We start from the raw sequence: 17,418 nt of genomic DNA on the forward strand, positions 1-17,418 counted from the left end.
ACTTTGCTCCAGGAGTGACGGTATGAGGAACGGTTGAGGACTCTGGGTCGGTACTCGTTGGAGTTTAGAAGGATGAGGGGGGATCTTATTAAAATTTACAGGATACTGCGAGGCCTGGATAGAGTGAGCGTAGAGAGGATGTTTCCACTTGTAGGAATAACTAGAACCATAGGACACAATCTCAGACTAAAGGGATGATCCTTTAAAACAGAGATGAGGAGGAATTTCTTCAGCCAGAGGGTGGTGAATCTGTGGAACACTTTGCTGCAGAAGGCTGTGGAGACCGAATCAATGAGTGTCTGTAAGACAGAGATAAATAGGTTCTTGATAAATAAGGGGATCAGGGGTTATGGGGAGAAGACAGGAGAATGGGGATGAGAAAATATCAGCCATGATTGAATGGGGGAGTAGACTCGATGGGCCGAGTAGCCTAATTCAGCTCCTATGTCTCATGGTCTTATGGTGACTACACTGACAATTAGGGATCTTTATGTACAAAACAAACTGTACTTAAAAAATTCTTTTTGTTTTTTTTTATAAATTTAGACTACCCAATTCATTTTTTCCAATTAAGGGGCAATTTAGCGTGGCCAATCCGCCTACCATGCACATCTTTGGGTTGTGGAGGCGAAACCCACGCAAACATGGGGAGAAACAAACTCAATTATTAACACAGTATTTACTCCATTATCATCCAAGGAAGAAACCGGCTTTTCAGTTAACAGTCAAACAGTTCTAAAAAAGAATAAAGGTCTTTGAGCTTACCTCCCATCTACTTCTACAGTTTCAGTTTAGCAAAATCCACACACACAGGTCAAATGCCACTTGTTAATACTGTTAACACTCAGTGGCTTTCAGAATTATTCACAAAGTCCTTGGGAGAGAAGCCTTCAGAAGTTAGTCTGAGAAATACACCTTTCTTCAAAATCTAAATAAGACTCTAAAAATGAAACCAAAAACAATACACACAGGGCAGGGCTGAAAATGAAACTAAAAGCACATCCAGCCGCCTCCACCCCTGATGAGTGACAGCAACGTCTTAATCACAGTTTTAGCAGACATATTGGATGAGATTTACCGACACCCCGCCGCGTGTTTTTCGTCGGTGGAGGTGGCCCGCCAGCAGGATCTACCAGTCCCGCTGTTGTCAACGGGATTTCCCATGGGATGAACCCCTTGTCACTGTGAAATACTTGTGCAGACACAAGTAAATTCGTCAAAGAGGTCTGGCCCCTTCTTATCAATCACCTCTTGATCAGGCTGTACAATCTTTTGCACCTCCTTCGCTTCACTTGTGCTTTCCTTTACCACTTTAACAAATCCCACTGTCTTATCCTGTTTTACCACATCAGCCTTCCCAGTGCTTTTCTTCAACCACCAACACTGTGACTTTACATGGCCTAGTTTATTACAGTGAAAACATTTGAAACTTTTAATTTCTTTTCCACCCTCCTGGATTTCTTTTTTAGTCTGAGGAACTCTCCCCTTATTATCTCCCATCAGATCACCTTTACCTTTGCCACTTGAGTATTTCTGATGTCCCCAGTTTCGATCCCTCACAGGCTGAAACTGATGTCAGAAACCAAGCTTTGATTTATGAATTAATTCATAATCATCTGCCATTTTTGCTGTTAACCTCACAGTTTTAACCCTCTGCTCTTCCATATGAGTTCTCACTACATCAGGAATTTAACTTTTAAACTCCTCCAAAGGTATAATTTCTCTGAGAGCTTCATACGTTTTGTCTATTCTCAAAGCCCTTTTCCTCCTATCAAAATTACTCTGTTTGATCCTTTCAAACTCCATGTATGTTTGATCAAATTCTTTTCTTAAATTGTGAAATCTTTGTCTGTAAGCTTCAGGCACTAGTTCATATGAACCTAAAATTGATTTTTTCACCTCCTCATACGACCCAGATACCTCCTCCGGTAGTGATGCAAACACTTCACTTGCCCTACCCACCAGCTTTGTTTGAATCAGTAATACCCACATGTCCTGTGGCCATTTCATTTGTTTAGCTACCTTCTCAAATGAAATGAAAAAGGCTCCTACCTCCTTCTCGTCAAACCTTGGCAATGCTTGGACATATTTAAATAGATCCCCACCAAGCCTTCAACTATGATGCTCTTTCTCACTATCCTCATCACTGTCCTTCAACTGTCCGTTTCCCTTTACGCCTGCCAATTTTAACTGACTGTCATGTTTCATGGCCATTTTCTGAAGTTCAAACTCTCTCTCTTCATCTTTTTCCCTGACTTGTATCTCCCTTTCTTTTTCCTTTTCTGCTAGGGCTATTCTTTCTTTTTTCTTTTCTTCTCTCTCCTTTTCTTTTTCCTTTCTCTCTTTCTTTTTCCTCTCTCTTTCTTTCTTTTTCCTCTCTCTATTCTCTCTCTCTTTTTCCTCTCTCTCATAATAAAGCTGCTTTAATTTTTTTCTCATGTTCCATTTGTTTAATTTGTAGCTGAATTTTTGCCACTTCCAATGAGTCAAACTGTATCTCAGGCAACTTTAAATGCTTAGCCACCACCATAATGACGTCACCTTTTCACATTTTGTCAGGTAATGTTAACTGCAATGTTTTTGTCAAATCTAACAGTCTGCATTTAGCCTCTGTCCGTAATTTGGCGTGTGACCGTCTCCACCCCCAAAAACTTCAGAGTCTCTGAAAGAGCCATTGTCCACAACACGCTCCCCACTTAAACTAGAATACCACACCTGAAAAACACCCACAATATGCTCACCCCTCACTGTCTTTAAGTTCACAAAGCCAACCCAATAGATAGACTTTTATCCCAGACGAGCCCCTAATTTGTTAGGGGCCAGGGTTTTAGAGAACCCCAAAGTGTATCATGGAGTTCACCTGGCCCACAACTTTTAATAGATTGTGGTATGGGGAGCACACAGCCCACTCTACAGGTGTGGTACAGCAGAAATGGAAAAGTATTTCACATGACAGTACGGCGACGACCTGCAGTGGTCGCGCCATAAAACATGGCGAAGGCCGTGCTTCGACCCGACCTGCCAGATAGTGCCCCCCGGCGACCCCCCACCAGTCCCACCAGCCCTTGCGGAAGCCCCACCCAGCCAGCAGAACAGCTCCTGTCCGATTGTGGTAGCGCTGGACACAGTCTGCCGACCGCTGAGACCACGCCTCAACCGTGTGGTCAGGAACTCGGCCCATCTGGGGCGGAACATCGGGGGAGGGCCTTCAGGTGATACGCTATCGCTGTTCCATTGGTGCGTGACACGATGCCGCCTTTTCGGAGGGGGCGGAGGATACAAACCCTGCGTCAAATAGACTTGGACCCCCCCGATTTCGGTGAATTCCGCCCATTGTGTTTAAACTCATGGGGTTTGAGTGGAATGGGGATGATGTAATTAATGGGAGGAGCCAGGTCTGTGGTAGTCAGTTTTGGAGTTAGTTGCTGGATGCTGTGAACTGAACAGCAGCTTCTGAAGGAGGCTGTCAGAGATTCAGCATTAATCTGACAAGATCTCTCTGTCTCTCTCTCAGATCAAACAGTCTCTCAAAAGATCTCTGTATCCAAAACCCAAAGATTGGCAGTGTTTCCTGTCTTTGATAATTCTATTTAAAAGTGTTTTTGATCTCTGATGGATTTTGTTTGATTGGAGATAAAGAAGGTATCAGTTAGAAATTAAGGTGGAATCTAACCAAATTCATTCTAAATGTGGTGGTGAACAGGAATCACTGAGAGTTTCCCCGACAGCTGATCCGGTATCCTGACAGTCACCGATATCTAACGTTAATTGGGATCCCACTGGCTTCACACCATAAATGACTGTTTTGCCAGGACCGCACCCGCCAGCCTCCTGCTAACGAGGGGGCGCAGCACTTAAACCGATCCCACAGAGTAAACCCCACACAGCATGCAGCCATGCCACCAAGCAGACCAGCTCTAAGATTCAGAGATGCAGACCTGGCCAGACTGTTGAACACCGTGGAGGCGAGCAGGGATACCCTGTTCCCTGAGAGGCTTGGCGGATCATCCACAAGGCAGCCAGAGCCGCCTGCGAGGAGGTGGCAGTGGTCCTCACCGCGTCGAGCATGTCCAGGAGGACCGCCACATAGTGCTGCAAAAAGCTGAATGACCTCCATCAAGCTGCACGGGCGCATTGGCATCAGCCCCTGGAACCAACCCCGCCAGTCATGCCTGATGACTATGCACCTGGCACTGATTCTACCCGGCACCATGTCGGGTCCTTCCCACCCATCCTCATGCTGCCCCCGCCATATCCCTGCCCTCCCCCCACCCAGCCAGTGCATGAAGTATGCGGCTCATGATGTCCTCTGCGTCATCGCTGAGAAGCTTGCCCATAACAGAAGGAAGAGGGCCCAGGCAGGCAGCAGGGATGCTGGACATCAGAGTCTGCATCTCCTACGAGGAATAGGCCCTGGAGGTTGCAAGGAACCACTCACAGAGGGGCATCGCTGAGGGCATCGACACCATAGTACAGACATTGGGGGGCCATCAGGGCTGGCAGAGCCAAATGATGGATGGGCATTCGGAACTCAGTCCAGTTGCTTCTCCAACCTGAGGAGACCCCCATTGACTCTATGGAAGAGAGGTCAGTGCATTGAAATCACATGCTTGAGTGATTGGAATGCTCTTAGTGCTTGGAATGCACTTACCTCTCTTTGATGTGGCCAGTGTTTAAACACATAGTATTTTCACGGCTTAGGCCACTGCACCATGAAGAGAGATGAATTAAAGCTGCAGATGAGTTGTAGAAGTTATCAATCACAGACCACTACTAAAAATCTAGGAATGGATTGCAGAGTGGCTCTGTGGGAACCAGAGGCAGGTCATACCTGCTCTCCTTCCAGGAATGGACACATGGAGATGCAAGGTAAGTGTTACAGCTGTAATTCTTCTCACTGCCCATGACTGGACTGCTCTTTAGCTTCCAGACAGATGTCTATTTTGTGCTGCGGGGTGGGGTGGGGGGGTGATGCCTGAGTGATGGAGGTTCCATTGGGGGGGGGTCACTTTAGACAGTGGGTCCCTGTGGGGGGCCCTCCCTATTGCAGGTCCCTATGGGGGGAGGTCTCCCTCTCACAGGGGTCCCTGCGTGGGGTCTCCCTATCACAGCAGTCCCTGTGGGTGGTCTCCCTATTGCAGGGGTTCCTGTGGGGGTTTCTCGCTATTACAGGGGTCCCTGTGGAGGATCTCCCTATTACAGGGGTCCCTGTGGAGGATCTCCCTATTACAGGAGTCCCTGTGGGTGGTCTCCCTATTGCAGGGGTTCCTGTGGGGGTTTATCGCTATTACAGGGGTCCCTGTGGAGGATCTCCCTATTACAGGAGTCCCTGTGGGTGGTCTCCCTATTGCAGGGGTTCCTGTGGGGGTTTATCCCTATTACAGGAGTCCCTGTGGGTGGTCTCCCTATTACAGCAGTCCCTGTGGGTGGTCTCCCTATCGCAGCGGTCCCTGTAGGGTCCCTGTATTTCAGGGGTCTCCCATTTACAGGTGTCACAGTAGGGGTCATTCTATCAGAGGGGTCCATTTGGGGTCTCCCTCTTTCAGGGTCTCCCAATATCAGGGGTCTCTGTGGGAGGGTCTCCCTATTACAGGGGTCCCTGGGTTTGTAGGTCAGGGGGTGGTGGGGAGGGGGGTTGGCGGGGGGCTGCTTTGCGGTGCAGGGGGTCAGGGGCCAATTTGTGGTGTAGGGGGTTGTGGCCAGCCACGGGAATTTGCTATCGGGCCGCCTGCTGAAGGTGGCGGCCCCATAGCGGGATTCCCAGGGGATTCCTTATTCCACACCGTGCATAAATTTGCATGGCAAGGAATGCGGATTACAGATTTGTGCTCCCAGGGGGATCGTAAACCGGTTGCAATTCAGTTCCGGAGAGAGAACACATAGGGCTGGATTGTACATATCTGCTACCAAGTGTTGACGCTGCACCTGCACCGATTCCACTGCCAGTGAGGGACTAGCACCGCCGCCACGTGGAACACCATTGAATGCCGTGATCAACACTCGCAGGGCTGACAAGCTGCAGGCGTGCTTAAACAATACACCTCCCACATAGACAGTCTGATCGGGGCCGACAAAATGGGACAGGTTGTGCTGGAGCACCCAAACAGCTGATGGGTCGGCTGGGGCCAGAGGACACCTGGGGGGAGGGGATCACCTATACGGCCCAGGGCACCAGGATTAAAGTCTGCTGTCAGCAGCATGTGCAGTCGCATGGCTGCCATGCTGGCTGCGGTAATGGTGTTGCGTAGCCATCCACCACCTCCTGGCCACCCCCACTGCTCCCCCCGGCCCTGGCAGTAGCTCCCCGGCCAGCTGTCGGCGAAGTATGGCGGTGCTGGACACTGACCGTACGCCCTCTCTCAGCAGCCACCACACCGGGTTCATAATGTTTGAGAGCACACATGGGCCGCACCGTCGGAACTCGGCCCATCGGAGGCGGAGATATGCAAACGGTAATTAGAGTACGCGTGGCATGCATCGCATTGATGCTGTTTTTGAGCAGATGGAGCATCGCAATTCAGCCTCAAACTGGCGCATGCCGCGATTTGGGCCATTCTTCGCCCGACCGCACATCACGATTTCTGCGTCGGCTAACGGAGAATCCCGCCCCCAGTCTCCCAATGGAGAATCCCATCCTAAATAAACCCTCCCATTGTAAATGTAAAGCTCAGATCATACTGTGAAAGCATTGTATGGGATCACTTGAATAAATGTGCAAGTTGTCGAAGTGACTGCATTGTTGGGAGTTGGGTAATATTTATTTTGCCTTTCCCAAATGCATTTTAAACACAAATGGCCCATTCATTCTCTGAATTTTTCCTAAATCTATCTCGGGTTGCGGGTCTCACTGACAAGGCCAGCATCTGTGCCCATCCCTAACTGCCCTTGAACTGAGTGGCTTGATCCAGTGGGGACTGCAGGTTTCCTTCCCTACAGGACATCTGTGAACCAGGTGGGTTTTCACAACAATCGATAGTTTCACGGATATCATTACTGAGATTAGCTTTTGATTACAAATTTATTCATTGAATTGAAATTCCACCAGCTGCCATGGTGGGAGTTGAACCAGAATATTAGCCTGGGCCTCTGGACTACAAATCCCTTATAGCACCACCACATTGCTACATGGATCTGTTGCCTTGCAGCCCTGACTTAAGGCAGGTACAGGATGTGGGGGACTGGATTTAAAGCACCTGATTATCAGTTATTTGTGTTAAGAGATAGGGATGTGACCTTGACAGTATCTATCTTATGTTCCACGTTCACTAAGGAGCTGCCTGGTATGAGAAAGTATAGATACAAGAGAAGCCTTGAAATATGGGATCTTCCTTCTCACAATCAATGTAGAATCCAGGGTGATATTATTATGGGCCAGGGTGCAGAGAACACCAAAGTATATCATGGCGTTCACCTGACCCACAACTTTTATTAGAGCACAAGCACCCACTTTACAGGTGTGATGCAACAGAGATTAAAGTATGTTTAAACAAGAACAATGTTTATTCTATGAATCCTGATAACATTTTATAAACACACAGTAAACATCTTATCAACTACCAACACTGATAATCCCCCATAGATACAATACTCTATAGGTAACCCTGAATAACTTTCCTAACAACATCCATCAGTCAAAAACCCTTTATAACAAAGACAGTAGGTTTGCATTTTTTGCAGAAACAGGTATTACTTCAAAATCATCAAGTGATCTGGAGACATTCTTTAGCATGTAGAGAGAGAGACCTAAATACACCTCCTTGGTTTGAATGCAACTCCCCAACTGAAAACAAAACTAAAACTCAGAGCCAAGAACAGCTCCCAGCTCAAAACGAAGGTAAAGCGCAGAGCCAGAGTCCAACTCCACCCATACAAAGACATCACTGCAGCCACTTGAGAAGATAAACATTTCTTAAAGTGTCAGTCCCATGATAATATGATAGAAGTGGCGAGATATTTTAACTATTTGGAGCGGTGGTGCTTCAATGAGAAATCATAGATGAAAGATTAGGTGCAAGAGATTTAGAACAGCAAGTAGGAGGAACTGAGTTATACTGATGATCGTGAGGCTGTGGAATTCATTTCCTGGGTTGAGGCAGAAACTATATCAGGTTTCAACATTAGAGTGAAGGGGTAGAGGAAGGAATAGAGATTGAAGAGGTATGGGGGAAAGATGGATAAATATGAATAGCACTATTATCCCACCAGGGGTTAAATATTCACCTGGACAGTTTGGGTGGAAGGGCTTTTTTCTCTGTTATAAGTAATTCCTTTTGTGTTACAAATATCTCCTTCCCTGGTATTCTGAAGACACAGACGCAAGCAGAGATAGGGTTCTGTGGGTGTTAGTCATCCTTTGGTACCTCAGTCAAGTTTTCATTCAAGTAAGCATTGAGTGCTGAATTTGGGTGCATTTGAGTGCTATAGTGAGGGTTTGGTAACTGAGGGATATTAAGGGTTTATTTTTTTATTTTTATCTAAAGTCTAGTCTTTCTTTCATTTAGTTAATTAACTTAAAAGTTGCTGTTTGGTTTAGAAGAAGGTGAATTTTCAATCAGTTTTAAACAAAGGTTCTACTTGTAGGTATTTGCAGCTGGAGCTTGTTAATTGGATTAGGCCAGTTTTCAGAGGCTAGAGTCACAGTATAACAGTGATCCAGCTATAGTATAGACTTTGTTTGCACTGAGTGCTGCATTTGGTGCATTTGAGTGCTATAGTGAGAGTTTGGTGACTGAGGGAATGCTGCATTTGGGTGCATTTGAGTGCTATAGTGAGAGCTTGGTGACTGAGGGAGTGCTGAATTTGGTGCATTTGAGTGCTATAGTGAGAGTTTGGTGACTGAGGGGGTTAGGTGAGGAGGGAGTAAGGTGCTCCTTTCATTTCGTTTCCTACATTTCCTCAAAGAGTGTGAAGGGAGCCAGGAGTTTACAGAGACTGCAGCTGACTAGGAGCAGCGTCGGAGGGCGGAGTTCCAGTTGGTCCACAGTGCAGCTATATTCTGTAAAAGCAAAGGGGATGGGGGCTAGGGCAGTTGCATGCTCCTCCTGTAGGATGTGGGTGGTGAGGGATACCACCGGTGTCCCCCCTGACTATACCTGCGGGAAGTGCACCCAACTCCAGCTACTCAGAGACCATGTAAGGAGCTGGAGCTGGATGAACTTCAGATCATCCGGGAAGCAGAGGGGATAAGAGAGAAGAGTTACAGGGAGGTAGCCACATCCAAGGTACAGGACAAGAGTAGCTGGGTTACAGTCAGGCGAAAGAAAACGAATGGGCAGGCAATGCAGGGATCCCTCGTGGCTGTTCCCCTTCAAAAGAAGTATACCGTTTTGGATGCTGTTGAGGGGGATGAGCTACCGGGGCAAGGCCCTAGCGGCCAGGTCTCTGGCACTGAGTCTGGCTCTGGGGCTCAGAAGGGAAGGGGGGAGAATAGAAAAGCAATAGTGATAGGAGACTCAATGGTTAGGGGAATAGATAGGAGTTTCTGTGGTCACGAGCGATAATCCCGGGAAGGTATGTTGCCTCCTGGGTGCCAGGGCCAGGGATGTCTCGGATCGTGTCTTCAGGATCCTTAAGGGGGAGGGGGAGCAGCCAGAAGTCGTGGTGCACATTGGTACCAACGACGTAGGTAGGAAAAGGGGTGTGGATATAATGAACGAGTTTAGGGAGTTAGGCTGGAAGTTAAAAGCCAGGACAGATAGAGTTGTAATCTCTGGTTTGTTGCCAGTGCCACGTGATAGCGAGGCTAGGAATAGGGAGAGAGTGCAGTTGAACACATGGATGCAGGAGTGGTGTAGGAGGAAGGGCTTCAGGTATTTGGATAATTGGAGTGCATTCTGGGGAAGGTGGGACATAGGACGGGTTGCATCCGAACCAATATCCTGGGAGGGAGGTTTGCTAGTACTCCTCGGGAGAGTTTAAACTAATTTGGCAAGGGAATGGCAGGCAATGAGATGGGTTGAAGTGTGTATACTTCAATGCAAGAAGCATCAGGAATAAGGTGAGTGAACGAAAAGCATGGATTGGTATTTGAGACTACGATGTGGTGGCCATCATGGAAACCTGGATAGAAGAGGGGCAGAAATGGTTGTTGGAGGTCCCTGGTTATAGATGTTTCAATAAGATTAGGGAGGGTGGTAAAAGAAGTGGGGGGGGGGGGGGGGGTTGCATTGTTAATTAGAGATAGTATAACAGTGGCAGAAAGGCAGTTCGAGGAGGATCTGCCTACTGAGGTAGTATGAGTTGAAGTCAGAAATAGGAAAGGAGCAGTCACCTTGTTGGGAGTTTTCTATAGGCCCCCCAAGAGCAGCAGAGATGTGGAGGAACAGATTGGGAAACAGATTTTGGAAAGGTGCCAAAGTCACAGGGTAGTATTCATGGGTGACTGCAACTTCCCAAATATTGAGTGGAAACTCTTTAGTTTGGATGGGGTGGTGTTTGTGCAGTGTGTCCAGGAAGCTTTTTTAACACAGTATGTCGATTGTCCGACCGGAGGGGAGGCCATATTGGATTTGGTACTCGGTAATGAACCAGGGCAAGTGATAGATTTGTTAGTGGGGGAGCATTTTGGAGATAGTGACCACAATTCTGTGACTTTCACTTTAGTAATGGAGAGGGATAGGTGCGTGCAAAAGGGCAAGGTTTACAATTGTGGGAAGGGTAAATCTGATGCTGTCAGACAAGAATTGAAGTGCATAAGTTGGGAACATAGGCCGTTAGGGAAGGACACAATTGAAATGTGGAACTTGTTCAAGGAACAAATACTACGTGTCCTTGATATGTATGTCCCTGTCAGGTAGGGAAGAGATGGTCAAGTGAGGGAACCATGGTTGACAAGAGAGGTTGAATGTCTTGTTAAGAGGGAGAAGGAGACTTATGTAAGGCTGAGGAAACAAGGTTCAGACAGGGTGCTGGAAGGATACAAGATAGCCAGGAGGGAACTGAAGAAAGGGATTAGGAGAGCTAAGAGAGGGCATGAAAAATCTTTGGCGGGTAGAATCAAGAAAAACCCCAAGGCCTTTTACACATATGTGAGAAATATGAGAATGACTAGAGCGAGGGTGGGTCCGATCAAGGACAGTAGCGGGAGATTGTGTATTGAGTCTGAAGAGATAGGAGAGGTCTTGAATGAGTACCTTTCTTCAGTATTTACAAATGAGAGGGGCCATATTGTTGGAGAGGACAGTGTGAAACAGACTGGTAAGCTCGAGGAGATACTTGTTAGGAAGGAAGATGTGTTTGGCATTTTGAAAACCTTGAGGAGAGACAAGACCCCCGGGCCTGACCGGGTATAGCCAAGGATTCTATGGGAAGCAAGAGATGGAATTGAGGAGCTGTTGGCAATGATCTTTTCTCACTGTCAACAGGGGTGGTACCAGGGGATTGGAGAGTGGCAAATGTCGTGCCCCTGTTCAAAAAAGGGAATAGGGTTAACCCTGCGAATTACAGGCCAGTTAGTCTTACTTCGGTGGTAGGCAAAGTAATGGAAAGGGTACTGAGGGATAGGATTTCTGAGCATCTGGAAAGGCATTGCTTGATTAGGGATAGTCAGCACGGATTTGTGAGGGGTAGATCTTGCCTCACATGTCTTATTGAATTCTTTGAGGAAGTGACCAAGCATGCGGATGAAGGTAAAGCAGTGGATGTAGTGTACATGGATTTTAGTAAGGCATTTGATAAGGTTCCCCATGGTAGACTTATGCAGAAAGTAAGGAGGCATGGGATAGTGGGAAATTTGGCCAGTTGGATAACGAACTGGCTAACCAATAGAAGTCAGGGAGTGGTGGTGGATGGCAAATATTCAGCCTGGAGCCCAGTTACCAGTGGCGTACCACAGGGATCAGTTCTGGGTCCTCTGCTGCTTGTGATTTTCATTAATGACTTGGATGAGGGAGTTGAAGGGTGGGTCAGTAAATTTGCAGATGATACAAAGATTGGTGGAGTTGTGGATAGTGAGGAGGGCTGTTGTTGGCTGCAAAGAGACATAGATAGGATGCAGAGCTGGGCTGAGAAGTGTCAGATGGAGTTTAACCCTGAAAAGTGTGAGGTTGTCCATTTTGGAAGGACAAACATGAATGCAGAATACAGACTTTACGGTAGGGTTCTTGGCAGTGTAGAGGAGCAGAGAGATCTTGGGGTCTATGTTCATAGATCTTTGAAAGTTACCACTCAAGTGGATAGAGCTGTGAAGAAGGCCTATGGTGTGCTAGCATTCATTAGCAGAGGGATTGAATTTAAGAGCCGTGAGGTGATGATGCAGCTGTACAAAACCTTGGTAAGACCACATTTGGAGTACTGTGTGCAGTTCTGGTCGCCTCATTTTAGGAAGGACGTGAAAGCTTTGGAAAAGGTGCAAAGGAGATTTACCAGGATGTTGCCTGGAATGGAGAGTAGGTCTTACGAGGAAAGGTTGAGGGTGCTAGGTCTTTTCTCATTGGAACGGAGAAGGATGAGGGGCGACTTGATAGAGGTTTATAAGATGATCAGGGGAATAGATAGAGTAGACAGTCAGAGACTTTTTCCCCGGGTGGAACAAATCATTACAAGGGGACATAAATTTCAGATGAATGGTGGAAGATATAGGGTTGGATGTCAGAGGTAGGTTCTTTACCCAGAGAGTAGTGGGGGCATGGAATGCACTGACTGTGGAAGTAGTTAAGTCGGAAACATTAGGGACGTTCAAGCGGCTATTGGATATGCACATGGATTACGGTAGAATGATGGAGTGGAGATTAATTTGTTCTTAATCTAGAACAAAAGTTCGGCACAACATCATGGGCCGAAGGGCCTGTTCTGTGCTGTATTTTTCTTTGTTCTATGAGCCTTGACATTTGAGTGCCAAACAAGAGCAACATCAGAACTTAGTCTGCTCCTATCTTCAACTGATGTCCATATATGTGTATTTGTGGCATGAGGTTTGGACATCATTCAACAGAAGGAATCTCTGCTGATTTTATAGGGAGTTCACCTCTGTAGGCCATGTGTCGGTCGAAGGTAACATCTCTCCGGTTGGCCTAACTGTGCATTGGCCGAGGTTCAAACCTGGTAGCTTCCATGCTCTGTATGAATTACCACCAGTCTGTGTAAGGACATGTTTCCTTGTCTTCGATACTCTTGTATAACAAAAAAAACAAAAATATTTTCATTCCAGTTCCAGATAACAACTCAAGAATTATCCCAAAGACCATTGAAATCTCATTGTACAAAGAAGGGAACAGCTTTGGCTTCGTGATACGGGGTTAGTCATTCTTATTATTTTCATGTTTCCCTTCGTTTCTCCTGCTTTTGGTGATCATGTAATTTATGCTGCCTGCCTCACCCGATGAAATAAATTGCTGTTCATTATGGATCAGCAGGGGTCCCAATGGTTTTAACAAAACCCCTCCACTACTCAGTAATTAAAGGGTTGTGCCCTTGGGTAAACAGATTTGGGAAACATGACATAACATAGTTAGGGAAATAAGAAAGAGTTTGCATTTACTGTTTTAATGGAGGAAGCATAGCCAATAAATTGCGACACAAAAAGTTGTGAAATATATGTATTTTAGTGCGATTTGTTGAGAGATACATATCTGGCAGGATACTATGGCGAAACCCCTGGTCCTCTTTAAAATAATGCCATTGGGATATTTTACATTCACGCCTTCGTTATTTTGAGACTTGATTATTCCAACACATCCTCATCTGGTTTCCCACATTCAAATCTCCCCAAACTTGAGGTGCTCCAAAATTCTGCTGCCTTTGCCTTAACGTGCAGTTCCAATCTCCTATCACCCCCGTGCTCGTTGATCTGCACTGGCTCCTGGTCAAGCAAGGGTGGCACAGTGATTGGCACTGCTGCCAAACAGTGCCAGGGACCCGGGTTCAATTGCGACCTTGGGTGACTGTCTGTGTGGAGTTTGCATTTTCTTCCCATGGCTGCGCGGGTTTACTTTGGGTGCTTCGGTTTCTTCCCATGGTACAAAGTGCGGGTTAGGTGGATTGGCCATGCTAAATTGCCCCTTAGTGTCCATAGATGTGCAGATTAGGTGTGGTTAAGGGGATAGGGTGGGTGAGTAAGCCTAGGTAGGGTGCTCTTTCAAAGGGTTGGTACAGACGTGATGGGCCAAATGGTCTCCTTCTGCACTGTTGGCATTCTATGGAACGCTTCGATTTGAAAACAATCATCTTTGTTTTCAAATTCCTCCATGGTCTCTGCTCTCATTCTTTTTAAATCGCTACACCATCAATGGCTGCGCCCCCAGTTGCCTGGGCCCCAAGCTCTGAAATTCTCTCCCTACACCTCACCGCCGCTCTACCTCATTTTCCTCCTTTTTTAAAAAAATAATTTTTATTGAAATTTTTACAAAATATAAACATCACAACTATATTAACAAAACAACTGCGGTAACAACCCAAGAACAACACCCACCATCTTCAAACGCAACTACAAACAAAAGAAAAAACAAAAGAACACCCAAACAACAAAAGGGAAAGAAATAACACCCGCCACACCCCACAAACCCATGTACACAGTTCTCCCTCCCACCGAACCAACCCCCCCCCCCCCCCCCCCCCCCCCCCTCCCCGGGTTGCTGCTGCTGCTAGCCTATTTCCCTACCGTTCTGCCAGGAAGTCCAGGAAAGGCTGCCACCGCCTAAAGAACCCTTGTACTGATCCCCTCAGGGCAAATTTCACCTTCTCCAATTTAATGAACCCCGCCATATCATTGATCCAGGCCTCCACGCTTGGGGGCCTCGCATCCTTCCATTGGAGCAAGATCCTCCGCCAGGCTACTAGGGACGTAAAGGCCAGAACACCGGCCTCTTTCGCCTCCTGCACTCCCAGCTCCACTGCAACCCAAAAAATTGCGAGTCCCCAGCCTGGCTGGACCCTGGATCCCACCACCCTCGTCACCGTCCTTGCTACCCCCTTCCAAAACTCCCCCAGCGCTGGGCATGCCCAAAACATATGGGTGTGGTTCGCTGGACCCCCCCGAGCACCTAGCACACCTGTCTTCGCCCCCAAAAAACCTATTCATCCTCGTCCCAGCCATGTGGGCCCTATGCAGCACCTTGAACTGTATGAGGCTAAGCCTCGCACAGGAAGAGGAGGAATTCACTCTCTCCAGGGCATCCGCCCACATCCCCGCCTCAATCTCCTCACCCAGCTCCTCTTCCCATTTACCCTTCAGTTCCTCCACTGAGGCCTCGTCTACCTCCTGCATCACCCGGTATATGTCCGAAATCCTCCCTCCTCCAACCCACACCCCCAAGAGCACCCTGTCCCGCACCCCACGTGGGGGCAGCAAGGGGAACCCCTCCACCTGCCGCCTGGCAAACGCCCTCACCTGCATGTACCTAAACATGTTCCCCGGGGGGAGCCCAAGCCTCCCCTCTAACTCCCCCAAGCTCGCGAACCTCCCCTCCACGAACAGGTCCCTCAACCTCCTAACCCCTACCCTATGCCAGCCCAGAAATCCGCCATCAATGCTCCCTGGGACAAACCGATGGTTCCCCCGTAACGGGGCCTCCATCGAGTCCCCCACTTCTCCCCTATGCCATCTCCATTGCCCCCAGATTTTGAGGGTAGCCGCCACCACCGGGCTCGTGGTATATCTCGTTGGAGGGAGCGGCAACGGCGCCGTTACCAGCGCCTTCAGGCTCGTGCCCACACATGACGCCACCTCCATCCTCTTTTTTTTTTACATAGAATTTACAGTGCAGAAGGAGGCCATGCGGCCCATCGAGTCTGCACCGGCTCTTGTAAAGAGCATCCTACCCAAGGTCAACACCTCCACCCTATCCCCATAACCCAGCAATTTTGGACACTAAGGACAATTTAGTATGGCCAATCCACCTAACCTGCACATCTTTGGACTGTGGGAGGAAACCGGAGCACCCGGAGGAAACCCACGCACACGGGGAGGATGTGCAGACTCCGCACAGACAGTGACCCAAGCCGGAATCGAACCTGGGACCCTGGAGCTGTGAAGCGATTGTGCTATCCACAATGCTACCGTGCTGCCCACAGTAGCTCTTCCATGCTGCCCCTTCCTCGTCCATTACCCACTTATGCACCATCGCTGCGTTGGCAGCCCAATAGTACCCACAGAGGTTGGGCCATTTTCTTCCTTTAAGACACTCCTTAAAACCTACTGGTGGAATTTTACAATTTTTTTCCAAGTGTTGCCTTGAGCTGACTGGCTGGCTTTTCCAGCTATATTTTCAAACACTTGGGGAAAACAAAGGGAAGAGGAGGATCACATGACATCATGGGATCTGAGTGAGCTCACCCCGCCAACAATCTTGGCCCCTGACAGATCGAGGGGTGCCCCAATCTGAAGAAAATAAAAATGGAAATAGAAATAAAAATAAAATGGCAGCAGGAACATCTCACGGAATCCTTCCCCACAGACATGGAAACACCTCCACCGGGTCCCCCCTCCAACCCCATGGACACAGGAATCCCTCTCCCCCAGGGAACCCATTCCCCACCCCAAATCTCCCCAATGGAAGGGGCAGTGCGAGGGAACTGCCTACGCATGACCCTCTCCCATGGGGGCTGTCCTCACGTGGGTGTCCCCAGGCGGGTGCCATTCACCAGATCCCCATTTGTCCAGATCTGTTATAAAGGGGGTAGGGCAGGGTGGGGGGATTCCTTATGTAGGGGATAATAGAGTGGCGAAGTTCACTAAGTATATTTAATTTAATGCAAATGGGATTCCTCACATTTGAGGGCAGGAACATCATTACGTCAGTTGCGGGGACAATCTCACTGGGAAATCCTGCCAGAATAGAACCCGTTTGGAACTCACATTGGAATCTCCAACTCCTCCGGCCTTCCTGCCGCTGACTGTGCAGCACCACGTCAGTACCAGGGAATCAGCCTAGTTCTGAATGTATTTACATCTTTCCTTAAATAAGGAGACTAATACTGTACGCAGTACTCCAGGTGAGGTCTCACCAGCACCCTGTACAACTGAAGCATAACGTCCTGACTTTTATATTCAATTCCCCTTGCAATAATTGATATTCTATTAGCTTTCCTAATTACTTGCTGTACCTGTATACTAGCCTTTTGTGATTCATGTACTAGGACACCCAGACCCCCCTGTGAATCTCAGAGCTCTCCAAACTCTCACCATTTAAATAATATGCTATTTTTTATTCATCCTGCAAAAATGGATAATTTCACATTTTCCCACATTATACCTCATTTACCAGATCTTTGCCCATTCACTTAACCCATCTATATCTCCCTATCTTTGTCTCATCAACAAATTTAGCAACCACCCCTTCCAATCCCTTCATCAAATCATTAATATAAAGTATGAAACGGAGACCCGGCACCGTTCCCTGTGGATACCCCTCCATTAATCCCTCTGCTGTCGGGATGATGCTGTGCCTCAGGGAGGCAGATTGTGAAATCATAGAATCCATA

The 17,418-nt window shown here is 47.7% G+C and overlaps 1 protein-coding gene across 6 annotated transcripts in view; it reads left to right on the forward strand.

Annotated features, from left to right (window-relative positions):
- grip2b (glutamate receptor interacting protein 2b) overlaps positions 1 to 17,418 on the forward strand; it is a 1,006,802-nt gene that overhangs the window by 799,456 nt on the left and 189,928 nt on the right. For all 6 annotated transcript variants that reach the window (XM_038810787.1, XM_038810785.1, XM_038810786.1 and 3 more), the window contains exon 5: positions 13,148 to 13,234. In XM_038810787.1, coding sequence (XP_038666715.1) covers positions 13,148 to 13,234 — 87 coding nt within the window. The remainder of the gene's footprint in view (positions 1 to 13,147; positions 13,235 to 17,418) is intronic.

Source organism: Scyliorhinus canicula, chromosome 11 (assembly GCF_902713615.1).
Source record: "Scyliorhinus canicula chromosome 11, sScyCan1.1, whole genome shotgun sequence".
Classification (NCBI taxonomy): domain Eukaryota; kingdom Metazoa; phylum Chordata; class Chondrichthyes; order Carcharhiniformes; family Scyliorhinidae; genus Scyliorhinus; species Scyliorhinus canicula.